The following is a 27,376-nucleotide window of genomic DNA, read 5'->3' as shown; positions in this document are numbered from 1 at the left end:
CTTTCGCTTGTATTGTCACAGTTACGATACAGGTTCTTTGAAAATGGACATAGGTGTCGGAAACTAGTCACAATCAAGAAATGTAAAAGATACCTCTTAACGCATCTTATGACAGAGCTACAAACATGTATTGCAATTTTCTTTTTCCCGATTTCTTAATTCATGTTTATTGGCAGTGAAACAGTGTTTCTATCATTCAATAGACTGTGTAATATGTTTTGTTAATAATACCTGTTATATTCGTTTTCTTTCATTTCAAATCTAAATTTGCCTCTATATTTGTTCCACAATTTTGTATAATTTTACGTTGCACCTCAGTTCAAATGTTTTTGCAGAAGTCCTAATTCTACTGCCAATCGTCTTCCTACCACACTACATATTTTCTTTTCCCCTGTTTCTTAAGTCCTTTTTATTGGCTTGAATTGTTGTTTATGTTATTCCATCACTTGTGTTATATGTTTTGTTAATAATGGCTACGATATTCATCTTCTTAAATCTCATACCCAGAGCTAAAACTTGGAGTAAAGTGGTGTGACCATTTGCCAGCTTTGGCCGGTTCATATCTAAACAATATTCGCAGTATAATACTTGCGTCCTCCAAGTAAAATTGTGTTATTTGAACGAAATCACTCTCAGTTCTGTAGAAGATCATTTCTAATTGCCATACACTGTGTCTTTCAACAAAATTATGCTGTTCATTTCGTGGGCAAATGAAGCATTCTTGCGTCAGAAAAGTTAAAACTCCAAATATTAAGCCTGACCGCGCATTTCCTCGCGCAACGTGGACTTCTTAGAATGACATGACACGCAACAGTTTAAAAGTTTCTGAATTGTGTTTAGCTGCTTAGTAACTTTTGGATATAATTATTTCTCTATGTATGGAGCGTCTCTGCTCCGCTACTGTTTAATAAATTAATGCATATCAGCTCCAGTTGATAAGAAACATTTTATTTTGCTTAAATGATCATTTGACGGCTTTTCATCAAATCATAATTTTAAGATTCCACTAGAAAGCGGCTTCAGTAGTAGAGCTGAAACTCGTCATGGAGTAAAATAGAGAACTTTTAAGTAACTAAAGCGAATATCCATTAATTCTTGGAGATCAGACTCTCGTTAGTGGGAAGTGTGAAAGTGGAGCTCTAGGAGACAGGTTTTTTGGATTAAAACACTACGTATAACAGGTGTGATCATCATCTTTAATATTCTAGGACAAGGGGAGAAACACAACCTTCAACACATGCACTGAACACCTGAAGGTATTTGGCATCATTATTTTCATGGCACATGTAATACATTACTCTCAAAAACTTAAATAAAGTTTATGTAACAAATGTCAACAACCATATCACATATGCAAGAGCGGTTTTGATGAGGTGTGAATAAAATATACGAGAAATACAACTCATCTGTATTCACGAACATATTCATAAGAACAGATTTTCATTTTCAACACTTATTACCTGAGTTTCTTGCGGAGAACAGTATTGTGAAATACACATCTTCCCCCTTCCTCTTAAAATGAACAATTTCTGTATAGTAATGCTCATAACTGCACGAAGTGTGGTAAGGCACATAGCAGTCTTCACGATTTTTTTTTTTTTTTACATTTTGATGCAAATTAGCCTCCTTATAGCACCATACTGACTGGAATGTTTGGCTTGCACAGTACAGTTTTCAAAAAAAAGAATTCTTAATATAAAAAATTCATACAAAAATATCAATGAACTGCAGACAAGCCATTAAAACCTGATTAAGTACAAAACTGTATACAAATCTAAAAGTTCTTATAGACACAAGATATTAAATTTCAGTTCCCTCAACCTCATATTAAAATGTTAATAGATGAGAGAGCCTTGTTAGACTGTGTTAAAATATATGACAATAACAGTATAAAAATATATATTACAATGTTGGTATCAAATGACTCACTGTGGCGATTTAAAAAGCCGCCAGTGGAAAAACATTATATAAAATTCTAAGCACGTTCTATAAATCTGTTACAAGCATTATACAACTAACATTGTCTCTAGGAGATCATCGATCTCTTGTCCTGAACACACTGGCACGAATCGCGATTTCATTCGCTACACTGACAATCATAGTCACACGACATAAGCAGAACACTGTTCGTTTCACAGTCACACACTTAAAAACACAAATTTCTCTAACGAATGACAGTCTGATTATCTGCCTTTGTACAATGGTTTTCAGCCGCAGCGATCTGTGTAGGTAAATTTATTAAGAGGTATAAAGTAATTCACCATTCAGAGACCTGTCCACAGGGATTCCATGTATCTTTCAAACAAAAGGAAAACAGGAATCTTTTCTCAAAGTGCCTAGACACGGATAGGCAAATAATCACTATTTATCCTCAAGTCATCGTAGACTTTCTTAAACTGTAGTACTGAAGCAGTTTTTAAATTTTGAAAGAATAAAAAATTGCTCGAAAACAATTCTCTTTACTGGAATTCATGTGATGAGGAATACTTAGAAATAATTTTGGGAGTAGTCTAAAGTTTTTGTGGTTCGTACATGATCTGAATCAGACATTTTGCAACACAACTTAGGCTTATGCTTGCGTAGATGCTGCTCGTGTAGGATAAATTTCAATTCAGGTCACGTGCAGTTAGTTGAAGATAATTATCTGAATAGTTGCAAAGTGGAATTCGCAGGTCAACCAAGGTTTATACACGGGGGGACTTCAAAATGTAAGCTACTCCTGTCGTCCCTTGCCAAGACTATTATGCAACAAGAGGGGTCCATTTCCAGGAAAGAATATACACTCTGAGTTTCCCGGAGACACGTCTGCTGCGGTACGCGGAACAAGTGCATGGCGCGCAGAAGTGGAATGGGGCTGCAACTAGAAACGTACTCCAAAATTCAAAAGCGCGAGACAGTATAATTTTTGTTCGCAAAAAGTGTAAATGGCACACAGTTGTGCAACTTACTTTTTGAAATTCCGTCGTAATATGAATGTTTTGTACGTGAAATTTACAATTCTTCACAGAAGATCTGAAATCTTGTTCCGAACCGTCCTGGAGTTGCAGAAAAGAGTGAACAAACAGGAAGGAGAAAGAGTTGTATACTAGGTATTTCACACGTTTAACGGAATCTATGAGAGACACGATAACAGAAGTAAAGCTGTTAAGGTCGATCGGCGGTCACAGGTGGATAGATATAACTACGTATAAGATGATGCATTACATATCACGAATGTTAATTGAATTACGTCTGAATATGTGACCTGTCTTCGTTGTTACATCCTTTTCTCTTATTTTTTTATTTTATTTTATTTTTTTTTTTTTTTAGCTTTACAGTGAATTCTGCTGATACATAAACCGTAGATCCATTTTCCCGAACTGTTATCTGAATGTAAATGTGTTTTACAAACAATTTTTGATTATTTTTGGTCTTAATTATGTGTCCGTAATGTTGTCGTATTGTACAAAAGAAATGAAATTACAGTAAAGTGGGTTCTGGGTACTATTTACATTGTGGTATGGTCACGAAATTACAGACGTTAGAAACATAGCAGTATTCGCAGAATCTGGTAAAGTAAGCAAAAGTTGGTTGGTCCTGTGATCAACCAAATGGCTACACAGTTCATTAGAGTAGGCAGAGCTCAGAAATTTGGTAGACGTGGCCAAAAGATTGTATCCATAACCTGCGCGTAGTACAGTAAAAGGAAGATTAACGATGACTCGTAAAACTTTGTTTATGGAGGGTTTAGATGTGAATGCATAAGCGAAGATCACATTAGACAAAAAGTCTCCTTGGAGAGCTGCAACTATCTTTAGTTTTGATTGTAAATACGCTAGTCTTGTTCACCGATAAAATTTTTGTTTATCATTTGATAATTACGCGTTTCGGGGTAATTCCTTACCAGATCTGTCAAAACCATGAACAGCTCCTTGTCGCCTCCTACTGTATTCCGAACCGCCATCACTGCTCAGTGCCAGCAGTTCGGAATGTAGCTGTAGGCAACAGAGTATTGTATGTGGTTCTGTCAGATCTGGTAAATACTTATACCGAAAACGCGCAATGATGATGAAGTCCCATACTCCGAGGAGCGCAGGGGACGATGCGGGAGAACCGCACCGCGTTACTAGGCTAGGTCCTAGTGGAGGTGGTTTGCCCTTGCCTTCCTCCGATCGTAATGAGGATGAATGATGATGATGAAGACGACACAACAACATCCAGTCATCTCGAGGCAGGAAAAATCCCTGACCCCGCCGGGAATCGTGTGCGGGAAACGAGAACGCTACCACAAGACCACGAGATGCGGACAAACGCGTAATGATGAGACGACAAATAAAAATTATGTTGGTGGCCTAAACTAATATATTTCCATCAGTAACAAGTGACCGTTTGCGCACCTTATATTTAATGGCAGAAAAGCTCTACTTGCTTGTATCAAGTACTTAATGCCATGTAGGAAAAACTGCTACCTTTCTCATCGCGAGTTTGACGGAACAGCAACGATCGGAAACAATTGCTAATTAAATATACATCACACTTCTCAATTTCTTATACACGGTCCCTTTTTTCTTCTGTTTTAACCCCTACGTCACTGTACTCGTGTAAAGCGTGGGGGGAAGAGAGCTGAAACCGAGAGGTTCACCAAGAACACCGGGGCGGTGTCTGTGTTTCTTGGGAAATGAGAAAGTCTTGAAGCGCGGGGAATGTCAGAAACACTGTGCCGCGCAGTCAGTCCTCGGGTGCACGAAGACGTGGAGGCGCGCGGCCGCGCCGCGCCTCGCTCACTTGGGTGCCTTGGGCTGGTGGCGCTTCATGTGCAGCGCGAGGTGGTCGGAGCGCGCGAACGACCGGTCGCACACGGCGCACTTGAAGGGCTTGGCGCCCGTGTGCTTGCGGTAGTGGCGCGTCAGTTCGTCCGACCGCGCGAACCGCCACTCACACTCCGGCCACTGGCAGCGGTACGGCTTCTCCCCTGCAAACAGAAAAAGCACGTCGCGCCTCAGTATGCTTACGTCACACTGTGCTACACAACTGTTTTGTCTTAGCGTTACGTGTCTAAATCGTAATCGCTCTTCTGGTTCTCATTTTTAAAAATAGAAAACACAAAAAAAGTTTCATTTTAAAAGCACGTAATATTTACATCATAATTTTTCGGGTTATTTACACTGATAAGCCAAAACATTATGACCACATCAAAACTAGACATAATTGTCTCAATGGGAATTCCGCGATCGTTCATTAATAAAATATGGCGTTTCAGTCTTCGATCGCTATACTTTATTTTCAATCACCGGTTTCGGGCTAGCCGCCCATCTTCAGATCTGTTAGACAAAGTTAAAAATGTGATTAATAAAAGAGATACAGTTAGTGATAGAAACATCTTAGTTTACAAAAAGAAATTTTGGAACGTATTAAATGCCAACATACCATATATTGTAGTTACAGAGTAACTTGTCCGTACAGAACACTCGGTTCGCTGTCATAAGTAAAGTAAATTTCAATCTGTTAAAACCTTACGAGGTGCGGCTAGAAAAAAAACCGGACTGATGCTGGAAAAAACATTTATTTACAATTACTTACAATTTCATGTTATCTCCTTCAATTTACTCTCCTCCTCGGTCTCTACACCGCTCCGTACGAATTTTCCACTGTTCATAGCAATGCTGCAGATCATTTTCGGTAAGTCCATACATTACTTCCGTCGCTTTTTCTTTTACTGCTTCAACAGTCTCAAATCTAGTTCCTTTCAAAGCTGTTTGACTTTAGGGAAAAGAAAAAAGTCACAGGGGGCCAAATCAGGTGAGTAGGGTGGATGATCTAAGATGGGAATGTTGTGTTTTGCCAAAAACGTCTTCACTGACAGTGCACTGTGAGCTGGGGCATTGTCTTGGTGAAGGATCCATGACTTTTTTCTCCACAAATCGTTCCGTTTTCTCCGTACTCGCTCACGTAGGGTAGCCAGGACGCTAATGTAGTAATGCTGATTCACTGTTTGTCCCTCTGGTACCCAATCAATGTGCACAATCCCTTTGATGTCAGTTTTTGCTGACAATGGTCTGCCAGTGCGAGTGTCATCACTGGTGTCTTCGCGGCCATCTTTAAATCGTTTAAACCACTCAAACACTTGTGTTCGCGATAAACAATCATCGCCGTACACTTGTTGTAACATTACAAACGTTAAACTTGCAGATTTTCCTAGTTTGAAACAAAATTTGATGTTAACACGCTGTTCTTTCTGTACACTCAACATTTTCCGACGCACAGACGAAACGTCAACTACTTAAAACAGACGCCACGGGCAGACTGAGTGCAGGAGGTAGATGAAACTCGAGCAGTAGGCGGAGCGAGAGTCACGTGACAGGCCACGCGACTTTCAGCCTTATTGCATTCGTTTTATTGTTTCACCAGTACTAGTCCGGCTTTTTTCTAGCCACACCTCGTATATCGCAGTTTTTAAGAGTAACCTGATTGGTAACAGTAAAAAGTGCGCTCTACCTATAACAATTGTGCATCTGTTATTATTTCACCGTATATATTAATGGCGAATATTCTTTTTAATAAAACAACTTTTTCAAGGCAATAACATATGAATAATCTTTTTCGTTTCATGGTCCACTCAAAAAAGATTATTCATATGTTATTGCCTTGAAAAAATTGTTTTATTAAAAAGAATATTCGCCATTAATATATACGGTGAAATAATAACAGATGCACAATTGTTATAGGTAGAGGGCACTTTTTACTGTTACCAATCAGGTTACTCTTAAAAACTGCGATATAAGGTTTTAACAGATTGAAATTTACTTTACTTATGACAGCGAACCGAGTGTTCTGTACGGACAAGTTACTCTGTAACTACAATATATGGTAAGTTGGCATTTAATACGTTCCAAAATTTCTTTTTGTAAACTAAGATGTTTCTATCACTAACTGTATCTCTTTTATTAATCACATTTTTAACTTTGTCTAACAGATCTGAAGATGGCCGGCTAGCCCGAAACCGGTAATTGAAAATAAAGTATAGCGATCGAAGACTGAAACGCCATACTTTACATTATGACCACTGCTCGCAGCGACGTTGGATGCCGCCTGCTGGCGCGGCGGGTACGTGACGCGGTGACAGAAGTACACTACTGGCCATTAAAACTGCTACACCAAGGAGAAATGAAGATGATAAACGGGTGTTCATTGGACAAATATATTATACTAGAACTGGCATGTGATTGCATTTTGACGCAATTTGGGTGCATAGATCCTGAGAAATCAGTACCCAGGACAACCACCTCTGGCCGTAATAATGGCCTTGATACGCCTGGGCATTGAGTCAAACAGAACTTGGATGGCGTGTACAGGTACAGCTGCCCATGCTGCCTATCTTGCACATGGACTACTCAGTTTGTATATTTTGCTTATTTATTTTCATACTTCCACATAAATTCTTCCTGTTTTCTCGATTGATCTGTGTTCAGTTTTTCAAGGCCTATCCACTGTGCCAACTTATAACTAAATCTGAGGGGGATGCGATGGGGAGGTTCCCTTGTAAGTACCAAGAATCTCATCATGAATGAAAGAGCTTAGTGCAACAAGTTAGTTTTTACAGACAGTACAGTTCAATTTTATCTTTATTTGACAGTTTACTTCTTGTTGATAAATTGAAGTCATTATGAAAGATTTGTACTTAAAGAACTTTGGAATGTAATATGGGATAACTGAATCTGACAAGAAATAATGAATTTTAACTCATGTTCAACTACACGAATTACTTTTGTGTGTTTTGGTAAATTTGCGCATGTAACTTCTGGCAAATATATTTCATCGTTTCCATGGTATTGTGCTGTTATTTTGAAATCATCCATATATGACTGTTCTGTTCTCGAGAATGAAAATACTTGGAAGGACTGATAAATCAGATTCAGTGTATACCCTAACAATAAGGTTGCGGTGTGTAATTGTTAGCGCAACACGTAATACTAATTCAATCGGTTCTGATTTTCTTTTAATGATTTATTTTCGAATCCTAAAGTTTCAATATGTACACTCCTGGAAATGGAAAAAAGAACACATTGACACCGGAGTGTCAGACCCACCATACTTGCTCCGGACACTGCGAGAGGGCTGTACAAGCAATGATCACACGCACGGCACAGCGGACACACCAGGAACCGCGGTGTTGGCCGTCGAATGGCGCTAGCTGCGCAGCATTTGTGCACCGCCGCCGTCAGTGTCAGCCAGTTTGCCGTGGCATACGGAGCTCCATCGCAGTCTTTAACACTGGTAGCATGCCGCGACAGCGTGGACGTGAACCGTATGTGCAGTTGACGGACTTTGAGCGAGGGCGTATAGTGGGCATGCGGGAGGCCAGGTGGACGTACCGCCGAATTGCTCAACACGTGGCGCGTGAGGTCTCCACAGTACATCGATGTTGTCGCCAGTGGTCGGCGGAAGGTGCACGTGCCCGTGACCTGGGACCGGACCGCAGCGACGCACGGATGCACGCCAAGACCGTAGGATCCTACGCAGTGCCGTAGGGGACCGCACCGCCACTTCCCAGCAAATTAGGGACACTGTTGCTCGTGGGGTATCGGCGAGGACCATTCGCAACCGTCTCCATGAAGCTGGGCTACGGTCCCGCACACCGTTAGGCCGTCTTCCGCTCACGCCCCAACATCGTGCAGCCCGCCTCCAGTGGTGTCGCGACAGGCGTGAATGGAGGGACGAATGGAGACGTGTCGTCTTCAGCGATGAGAGTCGCTTCTGCCTTGGTGCCAATGATGGTCGTATGCGTGTTTGGCGCCGTGCAGGTGAGCGCCACAATCAGGACTGCATACGACCGAGGCACACAGGGCCAACACCCGGCATCATGGTGTGGGGAGCGATCTCCTACACTGGCCGTACACCACTGGTGATCGTCGAGGGGACACTGAATAGTGCACGGTACATCCAAACCGTCATCGAACCCATCGTTCTACCATTCCTAGACCGGCAAGGGAACTTGCTGTTCCAACAGGACAATGCACGTCTGCATGTATCCCGTGCCACCCAACGTGCTCTAGAAGGTGTACGTCAACTACCCTGGCCAGCAAGATCTCCGGATCTGTCCCCCATTGAGCATGTTTGGGACTGGATGAAGCGTCGTCTCACGCGGTCTGCACGTCCAGCACGAACGCTGGTCCAACTGAGGCGCCAGGTGGAAATGGCATGGCAAGCCGTTCCACAGGACTACATCCAGCATCTCTACGATCGTCTCCATGGGAGAATAGCAGCCTGCATTGCTGCGAAAGGTGGATATACACTGTACTAGTGCCGACATTGTGCATGCTCTGTTGCCTGTGTCTATGTGCCTGTGGTTCTGTCAGTGTGATCATGTGATGTATCGGACCCCAGGAATGTGTCAATAAAGTTTCCCCTTCCTGGGACAATGGATTCACGGTGTTCTTATTTCAATTTCCAGGAGTGTATTTGCATTTGGCTAATTACTTCTGTGATCATCTGCCTATTCAAATTAGCTCCCAAGTGAATAATGACAATTGTCACCCATACCAATTTAATGTAAGCTTAAATGTCACTTAATCCAGTAATTTCAAGACTAAATTCTCCTCTTTAGGACTGGCGACCGTGTTATTTCTTTACAGAACTAAAATTTCTTTAAATAACACATTCTTCGTTAATAATTAATTCTACTAACAATTCAGATTTAATTCTTATAATTATGTATGAGTGCTTTCATTCGTTGTTAGGCTGGTGTATACACTGGTGTTACTAGCGGTTACTCGTACATTTATCTACGAAATTTTCGGTTTATTTTTTCTACTTAGGCTGTTTTTCTTTTGTCTTACTGTCTTTCCGTAACCAACTTAGCCTTATCAAGCCACTGTCTGGGGACAATCTGTATGGAAAAGCACGTTATGCAGCCAATGTGAATTGATGACACAAAGTTGTGAAGGAAAATCAGCGGAAAAAGTTGCCTTTTAATTTGCCAAATTTCTAAATTGGCAGAGCCTTCACATACTGTCTCTCCACTGGTACTGGTTTACGAAATGCAACTGCCCTTGATGTTACACGTTTCACTTTTGACATTTGGTTCATACACGTGAGGAGAAAGGCACAATATCGACTGAAGAATCGAAGTGTTGTTGTCTGACAGTCTACGTCTGAACGTAACGAGATAAAGTCATAAAATAATATACAATAAAGTAAGTAAAATGCAGCAAAATTACCTGGCCCAGCAGGAAATACAAAAAATGGTTCAAATGGCTCTAAGCACTATGGGACTTAACATCTGAGGTCATCAGTCCCCGAGACTTATACCTAACTAACCTAAGGACATCACACACATCCATGCCCGAGGCAGGATTCGAACATGCGACCGTAGCAGCAGCGCAGTATCGGACCGAAGCGCCTAGAACCGCTCGGCCACAGCGGCTGGCCAGGAAATTCACACAATTTGATCACATGTTTGCGTTTTGTTAGGCTCTTAATTACATGTTGAATAATTCAGTTTGTAGGTCTTCAATGGGCTGACCGTTTCTGCGCTGCAGTGTGTTTCTATATAGTACCTCTGGAAACATAGACCGCTCAATTTTAGTAATATAAGAGCAAAAAAAGTAGCTGGAAGTAGAAATGTAAACGTTTACAGGAAAATAGCCCATCTTGAATCTTGCGAAAATAGAGAGGGAAATGAAAATGCGTAAAGCAGAACTCATAACGTAAACACCATTTTCATCATCAGACCCCGGCGGGGTCAGGGATTTTCACCTGCCTCGTGACGACTGGGTGTTTGTGTTGTCCTCATCATTTCATCGTCATTCATGAAAGTGGCTCGATTGCACTGAACATCGGTTGGGAAATTGTACGGGCGCTGATAACCGCGCAGTTGAGCGCCGCACAAACCAAACATCATCAGACATAATGAACAATTTTATTATCATTTTCACATTTTTATCGGATATAATTAATTGCTTTACAAAGAAGATAAATATCCTTTGTTTAGTATCGATGTGCTGGAGTTAAAGTCATCATATTTCCAATAAACGTTTTGTTTCGCTAATAGAATACATTCTTCAACTGTGAAAGAACGTCAAGAATGCCCCCTCCCGCCTAATTTGCAGCTCTGTCAGCCCCTTGTCTATGGAAGTATGCTACAGTTTAGCACTTTAGCACTTTGCCATTCACTGTGTGGCTTGACCTCTACGTGTCAGGCAGAGCAACGCGAAACTAGTTTGCATGTAAGAGATTCTTGGTCGGACTCCAACGATCGGCGTCGTCGATTGGAGATTCGCCGATAACCGGCCGGCCGCTCTTTTGCATGTGCTGACAGGCCTCCGTAGTTGCCAATTCCGGGCCGGCGGCACGTGTAATTCGCGCAGTAGTTTGGCGGCGGCAGCGGGCGGCCGGCAGAAGCGGCGACACGACTCGTGTTTTCGCTGCTCGTCTACGCGCGACGCGCCGCGCCGCCAGCGTGTGCAATGGTCGCGTGCGCGTTTTCCGCCAGCGCCCCTTGGCAAGTGGCCGGCGCGGGCCGGATTCAGCAGCCGCCCGTCAGCGCCCGCCCCGCCTCGCATTATTCTCCGTTTTTCTTTTTTTTTTCGGTTATTCCCCTCCTCCTCCGTCGCGACAAGCGTCCGACCCCGCGTACCAGGCGTACGGCGCTCGGCGCGGACGGCATACGAAGCGGCGGCTCGCACGCGCATGCGCCGTGGCCATCCGCGCCGTCGCGCGCCACCGCCGTCGCCGCCGCGCATGCCAAACGGCGGACCCTCGCGACCGCCGGCAGCCAGGGTCTTCGAACTCCGGCCTCGGTGCGCTCCGGTGCCGCTCCAGCATGGATGTCGGAGCACTAATACTGCCTCTTATATCCTGATCCGTACAGGACGCGAAAGGACTTGTCCCCTTTGTAGCAGCACTTCATCATACACTACTGGCCATTAAAATTGCTACACCACGAAGATGACATACTACAGACGCGAAATTTAACCGACAGGGAGTAGATACTACGATATGCAAATGATCAGCTTTTCAGAGCATTCACACAAGGTTGGCGCCGGTGGAGACACCTACAACGTGCTGACATGGAGAAAGTTTCCAACCGATTTCTCATACACAAACAGCAGTTGACCGGCGTTGCCTGGTGAAACGTTGTTGCGATGCCTCGTGGAAGGAGGAGAAATACGTACCATCACGTTTCCGACTTTGATAAAGGTCGGATTGTAGCCTATCGCGATTGCGGTTTATCATATCGCGACACTGCTGCTCGCGTTGGTGAGATCCATTGACTGTTAGCAGAATATGGAATCGGTGGGTTCAGGAGGGAAATACGGAACGCCGAGCTGGATCCCAACGGCCTCGTATCACTAGCAGCCGAGATGAATGGCATCTTATCCGCATGGCTGTAACGGACCGAGCAGCCACGTCTCCATCCCTGAGTCAACAGATGGAGACGTTTGCAAGACAACAACCATCTGCACGATCAGTTCGACGACGTTTGCCGCAGCAAGGACTATCAGCTCAGAGACCATGGCTGCCGTTACCCTTGACGCTGCATCACAGACAGGAGCGCCTGCGATGGTGTACTCAACGACGAGCCTGGGTGCACGAACGGCAAAACGTAATTTTTTCGGATAAATACAGGTCCTGTTTACAGCATCATGATGGTCGCATCCGTGTTTGGCGACATCGCGGAGAACGCACATTGGAAGCGTGTATTCGTCATCGCCATACTGGCGTATCACTCGGTGTGATGGTATGGGGTGCCATTGGTTACACGTCTCGGTCACCTCTTGTTCGCATTGACGGCACTTTCAACAGTGGACCCTACATTTCAGATGTGTTACGACCCGTGGCTCTACCCTTCATTCGATCCCTGCGAAACACTACATTTCAGCTGGATAATGCACGACTGCATGTTGCAGGTCCTGTAGGGGCCTTTCTGGGTACAGAAAATGTTCGACTGCTGCCCTGGCCAGCACATTCTCCAGATCTCTCACCAAGTGAAAATGTCTGGTCAATGGTGGCCGAGCAACTGGCTCGTCACAATACGCCAGTCACTACTCTTGATGAACTGTGGTATCGCGTTGATGCTGCATGGGCAGCTGCACCTGTACACGCTATCCAAGCTCTGTATGACTCAATGCCCAGGCGTATCAAGGCCGTTATTACGGCCAGATGTGGATGTTCTGGGTACTGATTTCTCAGGATCTATGCACCCAAATTGCGTGAAAATGTAATCACATGTCAGTTCTAGTATAATATATTTGTCCAATGAATACCCGTTTATCATCTGCATTTACTCTTGGTATAGCAATTTTAATGGCCAGCAGTGTATATCCTGATTCGTACAGGACGCGAAAGGACTTGTTCCCTTTCTAGCAGCATTTCGTCATAGTTTATCATTTTAAGTACACCTAGGAGGATTTTGATGAGACTGATACCGGCTGAAGAAGACTTTGCTTCCAAAAATGAATGATGTCCTGGTAGTGGTGGCCAATTCACATGTAATATTGTTTTGATCCAGACAATCCTTTTTTAAAACATTTCAGGGTAAGGTTGTTTTCCAGATACTGGCGTTCAATTTACGTCACTCCTCGTACTGAAACTTCCTAAAAAAGTGGGTTGAGCCAGGATTCGTACCCGGTACCTTGCGTTTTTCAAGGCGAGGCCAATACTTTGTCTCGGTGTACCCTCACTTATCGATCTCGCTATTGTATGGATAGGAAATCCTGCTTTTCGCGGCTGGTTGCTGCAGCTTTACAGGACGCAAGCCGTCGGCTCACGGACCGTGCTGTCGAACGTCAACGTTGAGCGTGCTAAGTTCAACGTGCTGCTGAACGCTCAGAAACGATGCGACTTGTGCGTAGGATACGTGGGCCCCAACGTGCTACACGCGATCGCAACGCACTCCGGCGGCAGTTGTGGGAAGTTTCTAGTAAAAGTTCCATTACAAACAGCGCGATACAAATTTTCAATACTCCTTCACATACGATAAACGTTATTTCATCATTCCCACATTTTCGTAAAGCCCCAACGTTAGTCTTACTTGATCACTGTTCCTGTGCAGTAGCAGAATCTTTGCAACACGTGAAGCGTAAAAGAAAAAGGAGCAAACTAGCTTTACACAAGTAGAGCAAGGTGTCCTGTAGATCAAGCCAATCGAACACCCAAAGAAAGGTGAACTTATATTTAATAACAACAAAAATTATAGCATATACTTATATTAAACTAATAATAAAGTAACGGAACCTAATAAAACTCCAACGTTACGAAAAAAAATTTATATGCTGGTGAGTCGCGAGCCACCGCCCAAACATTAAAACTTCACTTCTCAGTCACGTTACTCACCACGCTAAACAAACATCAATTTGTTATTTGTCATTTCTAGAATATTACTAATCTTAGCACTTGCTGAAAACTTTAATCGTAGCTATATTACCAACTGAAATTTAATTATAACAAATTGTACCAAGAACAATGCATTTCGGGTGCATCCTCAGTGTGTCGCTGCCTTCAAATAGCAAACTCTCATAATACGCAAGTTGCAGTCATTCTTTTGCCACGAATATGATGTTTCTCATTATCTTATTGCAACGGATCTCACAGTTAACAACGGGCATTTCAGTGATTCTCAATTTGCTGGTGCTCAGAAACGGCATATATACGTATAGGCTTGAAATGAATGCCAATGCCGGCCTCTGGTGGCCGAGCGGTTCTAGGCGCTTCAGTCTGGAACCGCGCGACCGCTACGGTCGCAGGTTCGAATCCTGCCTCGGGGTTGGATGTGTGTGATGTCCTTAGTTTAGTTAGGTTTAAGTAGTTCTAAGTTATAGGGGACTGATGACCTCCGATGTTAAGTCCCATAGTGCTCAGAGCCATTTGAATCATTTTTTTATTACCGTGAAATAAGTAGTTCTTCAGCATAGCTTGCTGAGCTAGCACTCCTAGAAGGTAGGATATTGCGGGGAAACAGCTCAGCCACAGCCTTATTTTTATTGGTAATAAAGGTAGGGGAGGTGGCAGACCATCACGAGACTGGCGCGCTTCCCCAATTTTGTGATAGCACAAAACGAGCCACAGTTCTTTGAGTTTTCTGAATGTGCGCTAGCAATCTAATCCGATACTCCAGAAGAGGGCGGACAAGCTTAGTGGAGGCACTTCTTTACTACACTCCTGGAAATGGAAAAAAGAACACATTGACACCGGTGTGTCAGACCCACCATACTTGCTCCGGACACTGCGAGAGGGCTGTACAGGCAATGATCACACGCACGGCACAGCGGACACACCAGGAACCGCGGTGTTGGCCGTCGAATGGCGCTAGCTGCGCAGCATTTGTGCACCGCCGCCGTCAGTGTCAGCCAGTTTGCCGTGGCATACGGAGCTCCATCGCAGTCTTTAACACTGGTAGCATGCCGCGACAGCGTGGACGTGAACCGTATGTGCAGTTGACGGACTTTGAGCGAGGGCGTATAGTGGGCATGCGGGAGGCCGGGTGGACGTACCGCCGAATTGCTCAACACGTGGGGCGTGAGGTCTCCACAGTACATCGATTTTGTCGCCAGTGGTCGGCGGAAGGTGCACGTGCCCGTCGACCTGGGACCGGACCGCAGCGACGCACGGATGCACGCCAAGACCGTAGGATCCTACGCAGTGCCGTAGGGGACCGCACCGCCAGTTCCCAGCAAATTAGGGACACTGTGCTCCTGGGGTATCGGCGAGGACCATTCGCAACCGTCTCCATGAAGCTGGGCTACGGTCCCGCACACCGTTAGGCCGTCTTCCGCTCACGCCCCAACATCGTGCAGCCCGCCTCCAGTGGTGTCGCGACAGGCGTGAATGGAGGGACGAATGGAGACGTGTCGTCTTCAGCGATGAGAGTCGCTTCTGCCTTGGTGCCAATGATGGTCGTATGCGTGTTTGGCGCCGTGCAGGTGAGCGCCACAATCAGGACTGCATACGACCGAGGCACACAGGGCCAACACCCGGCATCATGGTGTGGGGAGCGATCTCCTACACTGGCCGTACACCACTGGTGATCGTCGAGGGGACACTGAATAGTGCACGGTACATCCAAACCGTCATCGAACCCATCGTTCTACCATTCCTAGACCGGCAAGGGAACTTGCTGTTCCAACAGGACAATGCACGTCCGCATGTATCCCGTGCCACCCAACGTGCTCTAGAAGGTGTACGTCAACTACCCTGGCCAGCAAGATCTCCGGATCTGTCCCCCATTGAGCATGTTTTGGACTGGATGAAGCGTCGTCTCACGCGGTCTGCACGTCCAGCACGAACGCTGGTCCAACTGAGGCGCCAGGTGGAAATGGCATGGCAAGCCGTTCCACAGGACTACATCCAGCATCTCTACGATCGTCTCCATGGGAGAATAGCAGCCTGCATTGCTGCGAAAGGTGGACATACACTGTACTAGTGCCGACATTGTGCATGCTCTGTTGCCTGTGTCTATGTGCCTGTGGTTCTGTCAGTGTGATCATGTGATGTATCTGACCCCAGGAATGTGTCAATAAAGTTTCCCCTTCCTGGGACAATGAATTCACGGTGTTCTTATTTCAATTTCCAGGAGTGTTGATTTGTTGCCAGTCCTAAGCACTCTTCCAAAAGAATACAGTCGTTAGTTCACCTTACTGCACGATCGAGGTATTCAATGCCCTGTAGCGTTTACAAAAGGAGGTAAAATCAAAACATGTTGGAACTCGCTGTATGCCTCCATTCACCTACTGTCAACTGTGTTGTTTGGTCCATTAAAGGCATGCAGCTTTACGTGCCGCGTTGTAAAATGGTCAATTGCAACATACCCCACTGCAGGCGTCCGTCAAATGCTGTTCCTGTTCTAATGTTCGTAAGGAAAATAGTTGAGATGGACTTGCATTCACTAACAGCAGAATTTTCCTGGTCGGCTTGAAACCTATTGCCATTGACGAGGCGTCACACTCGTCTTCGGTCTTGTCAGTTAGGATCTTTTCCGACCACTGTCCTTACGCTGCATCACATGGATGTGAATGATACGCTATTCTTTTTACAAACATTGAATAGTCACGTTGATACATCAACAAATCGGACATCTTCATCAACGGTGTGGTAATGGGCACGTCCAAACGCCATAGCTCCATTCTGCTATTCTGTCACACTTTCACTCACCTAACTGCGGTAATTCAATACAACCTACTGATCCATTCGCATCACTTCACTGAATTTACTTAGGTCAGCAATGAAAGGTCAAACGTCCGCCTTGTGCTACTACAGCGCCGTCTACACCATTACATTGCGACCAGAGAGATCTTTCACTGGTGTGACTATTTTTTGATCTGGTGAGCTTATATGAAATATTGCAATGTGCTATTAACGACAACCTCCCTGCATCTCACTGAATAACACCGAATGGTGTAAGGAGACGTGCACTTGAGCAGTGAAGATGTTTTGATATACAGCGAATGCACTAGTTAAAATGCATTCATGAGCAAATGAATTATACATCTGCCAGTAGGCTTGTAGCATAGCTACTCACCTTAATGACGGCGCCAGCCTGTTGAGGCGTGGGCTCCAAGAAGCACCGATATACTGGGTGGGCCGCCCAGACTCATACCCACCCACCTACTGCAAACACGTAACGGAAATAGCTTCAGGGCGCATGCGCCTCCTTCGATTGTGTCATAGATGTGCTCTATACAGGCGAGCTGAGTATGTACGGAACGTAGGGAAGGGGAGTTGGGTACAAGTAGTCTGGTACAATTCGGAAGAAATGGGTGGTGCGTCTTCATATTCAGGGCACTGATCGCGGATGCTGTAGGTGAAGGAACTGGTAAACACAATCGAACAAACCATTTCTGTGACGCTCCCCAGAGATGGTCGCAACCGTATTAGGGGCCCCGCTTCAGGCCACTTAAGGAGTCCCGACACGGGAATACCTCCACCATCTGCGTGAATGATGCTCAATTGGTAATCGAGTCGCAGCATCCCGTGCGGTTTCCGACATTCCAGACCGCTACCATATTCATCAGGCGTCTAATGGCAGTGTTCCCGCGCCGATGCTAATCGCTGCGTCCTGAGGTGTGTGCCGAGCAGGTGTACACGTGTGGCCTGGTCTCTTCTACACTGCTTGATATCGAGGAGTTTACCAGTTGGTGCTGTTCAGGATCGAACTGACGATTAATTTTCTTTACTGTGGCTCGTCCACCTGCTGTTACAATGAGCTACAGATGACGCGCCCTGTTTTACCGATTCGAGGAAGTATCGGTAAACCCTTGACAAGCTGGTAGCTGAAATTCCACGAGTGCACGACTTCAGATAAAGTGTCCTAAGCGTCGAACACCTACGATCAGGCAACGAACACATTCTGTGCTGGAACATTATGCCAATGGCCGGAGCATAGCCTGCCGATGGCTGAGTAACGTACTCACTCCGTCTTCAGGCCACGTGTGGCCACCGGGACCATCCGACCGCCGTGTCATCCTCCGTGGAGGATGCGGATAGGAAAGGCGTGGGGTCAGCACACCGCTCTCCAGGTCGTTATGATGGTATTCGTGACCGAGGCCGCTACTATTCGGTCGATTAGCTCCTCAATTGCACCCCGAAAAATGGCAACAGCGCATGGCGGCCTGGATGGTCACTCATCCAAGTGCCGACCACGCCCGACAACGCTTAACTTCGGTGATCTCACGGGAAGACTGAGTAACGTGGCTCGCTGAAATATTCTTTTTTCCATATCGACAGCAGCACTCTCCCTTCAGCGCATATAAAATCAGTAAATTCCATTGCTCGTGAGATTTAAAACTTTTTGCAGTTATAACAGACTTCTTATTGAAGATAGCATGGATTTGAACTGCGGTTACAGACATAAGGCCCTTTCCGAGTGTGTTATCTTAGGTGGCCTGCCCTGTCTTGTCACGGTCTTGTAAATACCTCACAGAGGCACCCATTTAATTTTTTTTAATTACCTTCAATTCATAAACATGATGAGACACTTCATACTTCACGAACACTATTTTGGTACTATGGAAATGTATTGCACGAGATCTGGAATCGCAAGTGAGTCACAAGTGGATTCTCTAGTCTTCAGAATACGGAGGTCACACTGTTAATAAAATGTAAATATTGCAAATTAAAATCATCCACCGCATACTGTCTGTATTCTATCGCTTGCGCCTTTGTCCCGCATTTTGTGCAGGGTTGGCGTGGTTTGATTCGGCATGTTAATGTGAAGGGGTGGCCGGATGCCCTTCCTGCCGCCACCCCGTACCCCCTGGGACAGAAACAGAGTACCCCATCCGTCTGCGTCCAGTGTGTCATGGAAAAGTGCAGATGCCTGTCAAATCTGTGTGAGGCGTGTAACTGAGGTGGGACGTAGGGACCAGCCCAGTATTCACCTAGAGGGATGTGGAAAACCGCCTAAAAACCACATCCAGGCTGGCCGTCACACCGATCTTCGTTGTTAACCCGGTGGGCGGATTCGATCCGGGGCCGGCGCGCCTACCCGAATCCAGGAAGCAGCGCGTTGCGCTCTCGGCTAACCTGGCGGGTGCATACTGTCTGTATATGAAGGCTAATCTCAACAGGTACTGTAGAGACGTTGATACGGTTTTAAGTAACAGACCCAATCACGCGGAAGGTTTGTGTACATAATTTAATAATTATCTATATATAAACAGACATTAGTCCTACATCTAAATCGACATATATGTTCCGCAAGTCACGATATGGCCCGTGGCGGAGGGTATTTCGTACTACTACTAGTCATTTGCTTTCCTGTTCCAGTCCCAATAGAACGAGGGAAAAACAACTGTCTATCTGACTCTGTATCTCCTAAATTCTCTTACTAACGTGGTCCTTACACGAAATATGCGATGGTGAAAGTAGAGTCGTTCTTCATTCAACTTCCAATTCCGGTTCCCAAACTCTCGAGTAATAGTCAATTGTTAGCACTAGTATTCTGTACGGTGTCTCCTTAACAGATGAACAACACTTTCATTAGTGTTTGGAGCGACCTCTCGTGAAAATGTTGGAACTAAGAGCTGCTCTGCTGCAGACTAGGCCGCGTCTGGCGGAAAAAAGCAGTAAAGAAATGCAAAGAGCAATGAAGCATATTCAGAATCTACAACGAGGTGACGTAAGTCTTGGTATAGCGATATTCACATGTGCACACAAGGTCTGAAAGAGTAGTGCATTGGCGGAGTTGTCATTTGTATTCACGTGGTTCATATGGAAAGGTGTTCCACGTGATTATGGCCGCACGACGGAGGTTAACAGATTTTGAACGCGGAATCGTGCAAGACGCATGGGACATTCCATTTCGGAAATGGCTAGAAAATTCATTAATCCGAGACCCACAGTGTCATGAGGGTGGCGAGAATAGCGAATTTCAAGTATTACTTCTCGTCACTGACCAACCAGTGGCCGACGGCCTTCATATTAAGAGCGAGAGCAGCGGCGTTTGCGTCAAGTTGTCTGTGCTAACAGACATGTAATAATGTGAAACAGACTCGGAAGTAAATACGGGACGCAGAACGAACGTATCCGTTAGGACAGAGCGGCAAAATTTGGCTTTAATGGCAGCAGATGATCGACGAGAGTGACTTTGCTAACAGCACGATATCGCCTCCAGCGCCTCTCTTCGGCTCGTGACCGTATCGGTTGGACCCTAGACGGTTGGAAAACCATAACCTTACCAGATGATGATGATGATGATGCTGATGTTTGGTTTGTGGGGCGCTCAACTGCGCGGTTATCAGCACCCGTACAATTTCCCAACCTTTGCTCAGTCAAAACTCGCCACCTTCATGAACGATGATGAAATGATGAGGACAACACAAACACTCAGTCATCTCGAGGCATATGAAAATACCTGACCCCGCCGGGAATCGAACCGCGGACCTGATCAGATGAGTCCCAGTATCAGCTGGTAATAACTGGTGAGGTTTCGAGTGTGGCGCAGACCCCAAAAAGCCATGGATCCTAGTTGTCAATAAGGCTATGTTCAAGCTAGTGGTGGGTCAATAATGGTGGGGGCTGTATTTACGTAGAATGGACTGGGTTGTCTGCTCCAACTGAACCGATCATTGGCTGGAACTGGTTATGTTCGGCTACTTGGAGACCATTTGCAGCCATTTATGGATTTCACGTTCCTAAACAACGATTGGATTTTTGTGGATGACGATACGCCATGTCACTAGGACACAGTTGTTCGTGATTGCTTTGAAGAACATTCTGGACAGTTCGAGCGAACGATTTGGCCAGCACAACCGCCCAACATGAACCCCACAGAACATTTGTGGGACATAATCCAGAGGTCAGTTGATGCTCAAAATGCTGCACCGGCAATACTTTCGCAGTTATGGAGTGCAGTAGAAGCAGCAAGCCTTCATATTTCTGCAGGGGACTTTCAACGACTTATCGAGCTCATGCAACATCAAGTTGGTGCACGAGGCCAGGTAAAAAGAGGCTCAGCATGACACTGGAGTATATCCCTTGACTTTTCTCACCTCAGTGTATACATGTCTTCTAGACATGTGTTTGTGTGGAGGCTAATCTCACAAGGGAACCTCCCCATCGCACCCCCCTCAGATTTAGTTATAAGTTGGCACAGTGGATAGGCCTTGAAAAACTGAACACAGATCAATCGAGAAAACGGGAAGAAGTTGTGTGGAACTGTGAAAAAACAAGCAAAATATACAAACTGAGTAGTTCAAGGGACGATAAGCAACATTAAGGACAATGGGAACGCAGGAGCGCCGTGGTCTCGTGGTAACGTGAGCAGCTGCGGAACGAAAGGTCCTTGGTTCAAGTCTTCCATCGAGTGAAAAGTTTAATTTTTTACTTTCAGTTTATGTGACAAACTCTTATGTTTTCATCACTTTTTTGGGAGTGATTATCACATCCACAAGAAAACCTAAATCGGGCAAGGTAGAAGAATCTTTTTACCCATTCGCCAAGTGTACAAGTTAGGTGGGTCGACAACATATTCCTGTCATGTGACGCACATGCCGTCACCAGTGTAGGATAGAATATATCAGATGTGTTTTCCTGTGGAGGAATCCGTTGACCTATGACCTTGCGATCAAATGTTTTCTGTTCCCATTGGAGAGGCACGTCCTTACGTCTACTAATCGCACGGTTTTGCGATGTGGTCGCAAAACACAGACACTAAACTTATTACAGTGAACAGAGATGTCAATGAAGGAACGGACAGATAATAACTATGCAAAAATAAAGAAAGTAAAATTTTCAGTCGAAGGAAGACTTGAACCAAGGACCTCTCGTTCAGCAGCTGCTCACGCTACCACGGGACCACGGCGCTCCTAAGCTCACTTTGTCCATTATGTTACTTATGTGACCCATGGACTACTCAGTTTGTATATTTTGCTTATTTTTTCACAGTTCCACACAACTTCTTCCTGTTTTCTCAATTGATCTGTGTTCAGTTTATCAAGGTCTATCCACTGTGCCAACTTCTAACTAAATCTGAGGGGGGTGCGATGGGGAGGTTCCCTTGTCAGCAACCACTGTAGAGGTTCTAATAAGGTTTACACTAAATGATAGAAAAGTATATTTATATAATTTATAAATATTTCGAGCAAACTGAACTACTATGAATCAAAGTTCACTTCCTTTTATCCCCTGTCTGTACGTGAAGGCTTATCTCAGGATACAGTTTACACTAACAGACTGACTCATGTGAAAGGTTTTTGCACATACGAGGGCAATTCAAAAAGTAACAGCAAATTATCAGTACTATATGCAGCTAACACGTCAGGCATTAAGAACTGACAGGAAGTGAAGATGTATGCTTCGAGAAAGTTCCGGCATATGCCGACAGATGGTATGACAAGCTGAATAGCCGGCCGCGGTGGTCTCGCGGTTCTAGGCGCGCAGTCCGGAACCGTGCGACTGCTACGGTCGCAGGTTCGAATCCTGCCTCAGGCATGGATGTGTGTGATGTCCTTAGGTTAGTTAGGTTTAAGTAGTTCTAAGTTCTAGGGGACTGATGACCACAGCAGTTGAGTCCCATAATGCTCAGAGCCATTTGAACCATTTTGAACAAGCTGAATAGGAAATGAATTTGAAACAAAATGGCCGGATCAATTGCTGTGTGCACCGTAGAAGAAAAGCGAGCCATAATACAATTTTTGTAGTCGGAAGGTGAAAAATCTTGACAAATCCACAGAAGCATGTTGGAAAGGTATGGAGATAGCAACATTAGCGAGAGAAGAATGTGCAGATGGGCTGATGCCTTTAAAAGTGGACACTAGTCAGTCAAAGGTGAACAACGCTCTGGTCGTCGCAGCACCGCCGTTACTGACGAAAATGTGGGACGCGCTGACGCCATGATTCCTGAGAACGCCTGTTTCTGAAGAAGCTTGAACAAGGGAACTGAGTATCAGTGTCAGATCCGCTGACAAAGTTGACAAGTACCGTTTTTTGTGTGCACGATAGGTGCCTAGAATGCTCGCTGGTAAACACAACATGATGCGTGTTCAGACTGCCACATCATTTCTGACGCAATATAACGCTGAAGGACACGACTTTCCGACATCTATCGTCACAGGAGACGAAATCTGGATGCATCATTGTGAACCAGAAAGCAAACGACAGTTTTCAGAATGGAGACAAACATCTTCTAAAGCTAAGAAGAGATTCAAGTCTCAGCCAACTGCTGGGAAGGTGCTTTCCACCCTCTTCTGGGATATGAATGGGACGATTTTGGAGCGCTGACAGTAAAGAGGCGAAACAGTGAGCAGTGCCACGTTCAGCAAAACGTTGGAGAATGAGCTACAGCCAGCAATACGGAGCCGTCGCAGATGATTTCTGTGTACAGACGTTCTTCTCCTTTACGGCAACGCCCCCCCCCCCCCCCCCCCCAACCGCCGCTGCAACTCTTGTGCCGTCATTCGGAGATTGAGATTTCATGTCGTACTGAATCCCCCATACAGCCCAGATCCTGCTCCTTAGGATTACCATGTGTTTGATCTCCTAAAGCACGCTCTCAAAAGATGATTTGAAAGTGATGATGAGGTTACAGAAGCGATGCACTGTTGATTGTGGGCAAAAGCAAGAACCTTCTAATGATTTTACTTTGGTGTGGAGCCACAGTCATATAAAACTTTTTGAAAGATATAACCACCATTTGACTGTACAAGTTTTATTCCACATTCTAGATATCGGACTTAGGCCATTGTCAAGTATTAAAAATATCAAAAATCATTAGACATAAGTAAAACGCAAGTCAGCGTGAATCTCCCCTTATAAATCCAATTTCGTCAAAAGTAAATGCGAGAACATTTGTGTAATAAGCTAATTTATTGACAATTAGCATGAATTATTCAGTTGATATGGTTGCTGAATAAACAGATGACACAATCACAGGTTTTAAACTTCACTACACTGTGTCTAAGCAGCCTCTGACATAAACATAAGGGAAACGATCGTCAAAGATCATCATAAAGGCATCCCAGTTTGTGCCGTGTCATGTCTATGGCGGTTATATCTTTAAAAAAACAAGAACCTCCTATTCGAATGGAACAGAAAAGCTGGTCCAACGGTATGAGAAGTGCATCGAAAAGGAGGGTAGTTTTGTTGAAAATGAAATCTAATTTGTATCTGTAAGTGAAAGACATGCTTCGCAAAAATAAAGTTTGCTGTTACTTTTTGAATCACCACGTAATTTATCAGAGCTAGGTTGTCTGACCATAAGAACTTACTGATACTTGTGGGCAGGCGCGACTGGTCACTAGTACCATGTAAATGGTTGTATGGGACATTGGACATGATCATCTTGACATGTGGCACGGCAGAAAGTGTGTGATTTCAATTGGATAACAATGGTACGTTACCTTTAACAGTATATCTCGTAAGATTTTTCATGATGTAAATTGCAGAATTGTTGTAATACACTATTGCTATTTGCATTCACTTGAAAATGGCTGTAGAGCCTGAATTGTGAAGACGTACTATTTTGAATTTAACATCCCATCGGTCACAAGGTCATATAAGGACTGCGCGCGAAGCTCAGGGAAAGGAAGGATGAAGAATATCTGCCGTACCCTTTAGAAATGTACGACCTATCATTTGCAGAAAACCTAAATCAGATGCCTGGATGAGGATGAAAAGAAATGAAAAATGGAATGGTCAACTATTCATCCAGACCCAAAAATATTGTAGCCATCGACTGTTAATAATACTTCTAGCAACAGTTAAAGATCGCAGGCAAATAGAACTAATATGCTTGTAACTGTAGCCCCCCCCCCCCTCCCCCCAACAAAAAGCAAATTTGTGGTGCTACCACTTTCATATTAAATGTACTAATAAAATATCGTTCCATAGATTGCACGGAACGGGTTTACAACAATAGAACGGAAAAATCGAAAACATAAAGTCATATTTGTAAGCACAGACCATAATGGTTTAACACTACCGCTTTTCCCGAAAATTCTACCACGGCAGTGGAGAGTTGGCCACGTTAGAGACCATCCGTAATGCGTATCATGAATGTGCAAGAACGGCTCTTCTTGAATTGGTTATTGATCGAGAAGAATGGGTAAAACAGCCTAGTTACCCAACCACCGGTATTTTCCTGTTCCTCTTTGGTGTGCGCGTTTCTACACCCATCTATCAGCTTCATATGTATGCGAAGTTACGCTAAGTTCGCAGCTGAACGCGAAATCTGCGGCAGATAAGCAGCTTGCAGGCGAGCGGGCATTTCGCTTTGATCAATGAATGGAAGCTTGCGAGGGGAGGGCATCTGGCGGCATGCTAGACGCGTGTTGTTCTCTGGACCGCGTCCGGTGCACAATGGGCGTGACGCAAGCGCGTGATCTATTAACTGTCTGCTCGAGGGCATTAGCAACAGCTGACTCTTCCAAGGAATTTCGCGAACACCTGCGAACAGTCAGATAAATATTTATGCTCTAGGTTTTGTATTGGAATCACGTGAGATTAACGTGATCCGCAATTACGTCTTCTTTTTCTCGAGAGCAGCACACACAGGAATGAAGCCACCAGGAGAGCATAAGTAATTATCTTTTTCAAAAAGGTGCTCGTGCCATGCATAGAAACGACATTTGTTGTAGCGATGCGGGCAGAAACTAAGAGGATAGTACACTGTGTAAAGAGACGCACGTTTTCCTTGTACCTGCTTTGTAAAATATACGTCGAAATGAATAAATCTAAAGCAACAAGGTATTGTGAGGTCAATGAATGTTTCCTGTGTTTGAAGTGGTCGAAACTGCACAGAGATTTTCACAGTGGGAAATATGTTTTTGGTGAAAATACAGTGACCACCACTGACCTACTCTATAACATCAAACATACAACTGCGTAAAAACACAATCATGAGGTGAAAAGGTGAACACTGCTTGTGGAACAATGGTATCCTAGTTTCGTTCACCATATTTGTTAAAAATTAGGAATCTGCTTACGTTTCTCAGTTTTTCTATGGTGATGGATTAAAGGTGTTCTTTTGTATATTCAGTCGAGTTGTTGTCTCCATTTAATGCCAGATACTTCGATGACCGACCCAGTCGTCTTCTTCGGGTGCTGTTCTTATGCATGGTGAACCTATACGTGAAATACTTTTAAACAAAGGCACTAGAGACTGCCAAGTTCACCGTGTTTCCGATAAATGGACGACACGTTTGTGGGGTGGGCACATGGATGGAAAAAAAATTGGAAGAGCTCCTGGAACATTTAAACTATATCCATACTAAGATAAAACTTGCGATAGAATTTCATATTCACGGTACACTCGTGATATGGTCATATGGGAAAATCCCCACTCCATTGCTACCTCGGAGATGCTGTGTCCCATCTCTCGTGCGTCGACTATAACACCACATTCAAATTCACTTAAATCTCGATAACCTGCTATTGTTGCAGCAGTAACCGATCTAGCAACTGCGCCAGACACTTGTTGTCTTACATAGATGTTGCGGACCGCAGCGCCGTATTCTGCCTGTTTAAATATTTTTGTATTTGAATGAGCATGTCTGCACCTGTTTCTTTGGCCCTTCAGTTTAGAAGACCGGACGCATCCCTTGATCACCGGGTACATAGAAAACCCTCGGAAACATCTATCTCCATATCTCGACCATCATTGTCCGTTACAATGAAATTTTATGCGTAACACTCTGCTCCCAGCTCCAGCACTTCCAGACAAGGAGAGCCTACTGGAAGAATAAAACCTACAAGAAGTTATGATTTTTCCTTCTTGTGGAGCCACAGTCACATAAACATTACGGAAAGATATAACCGCCATCTGTCTGTAAGATACGCTTTATTGGACGAGCTAGATTTTGGCCTTAGGCCATTTTCAAATGTCAAAAATCGTCTGACGTGTGGAACACAAGAATCGTTAAAATACATTTATCGTTATTATATTTTAACGATGACTTGTGCACCA

General features: G+C 44.6%; 1 protein-coding gene across 1 annotated transcript in view; it reads right to left on the bottom strand.

Moving 5' to 3' along the window:
• Positions 1–1,175: 1,175 nt before the first annotated feature.
• The window catches only part of LOC126260716 (dendritic arbor reduction protein 1), a 275,518-nt gene continuing 249,317 nt past the window's right edge, over positions 1,176–27,376 (bottom strand). Inside the window, exon 5 of the mRNA XM_049958054.1 lies at positions 1,176–4,951. Within this exon, the coding sequence (XP_049814011.1) occupies positions 4,761–4,951 (191 nt within the window). The 3' untranslated portion in view covers positions 1,176–4,760. The remainder of the gene's footprint in view (positions 4,952–27,376) is intronic.

This window comes from Schistocerca nitens, chromosome 5 (assembly GCF_023898315.1).
Source record: "Schistocerca nitens isolate TAMUIC-IGC-003100 chromosome 5, iqSchNite1.1, whole genome shotgun sequence".
NCBI lineage: Eukaryota > Metazoa > Arthropoda > Insecta > Orthoptera > Acrididae > Schistocerca > Schistocerca nitens.
The sequence above is the reverse complement of the archived record's forward strand: the minus strand, read 5'-3'. Positions and strand labels throughout refer to the sequence as shown.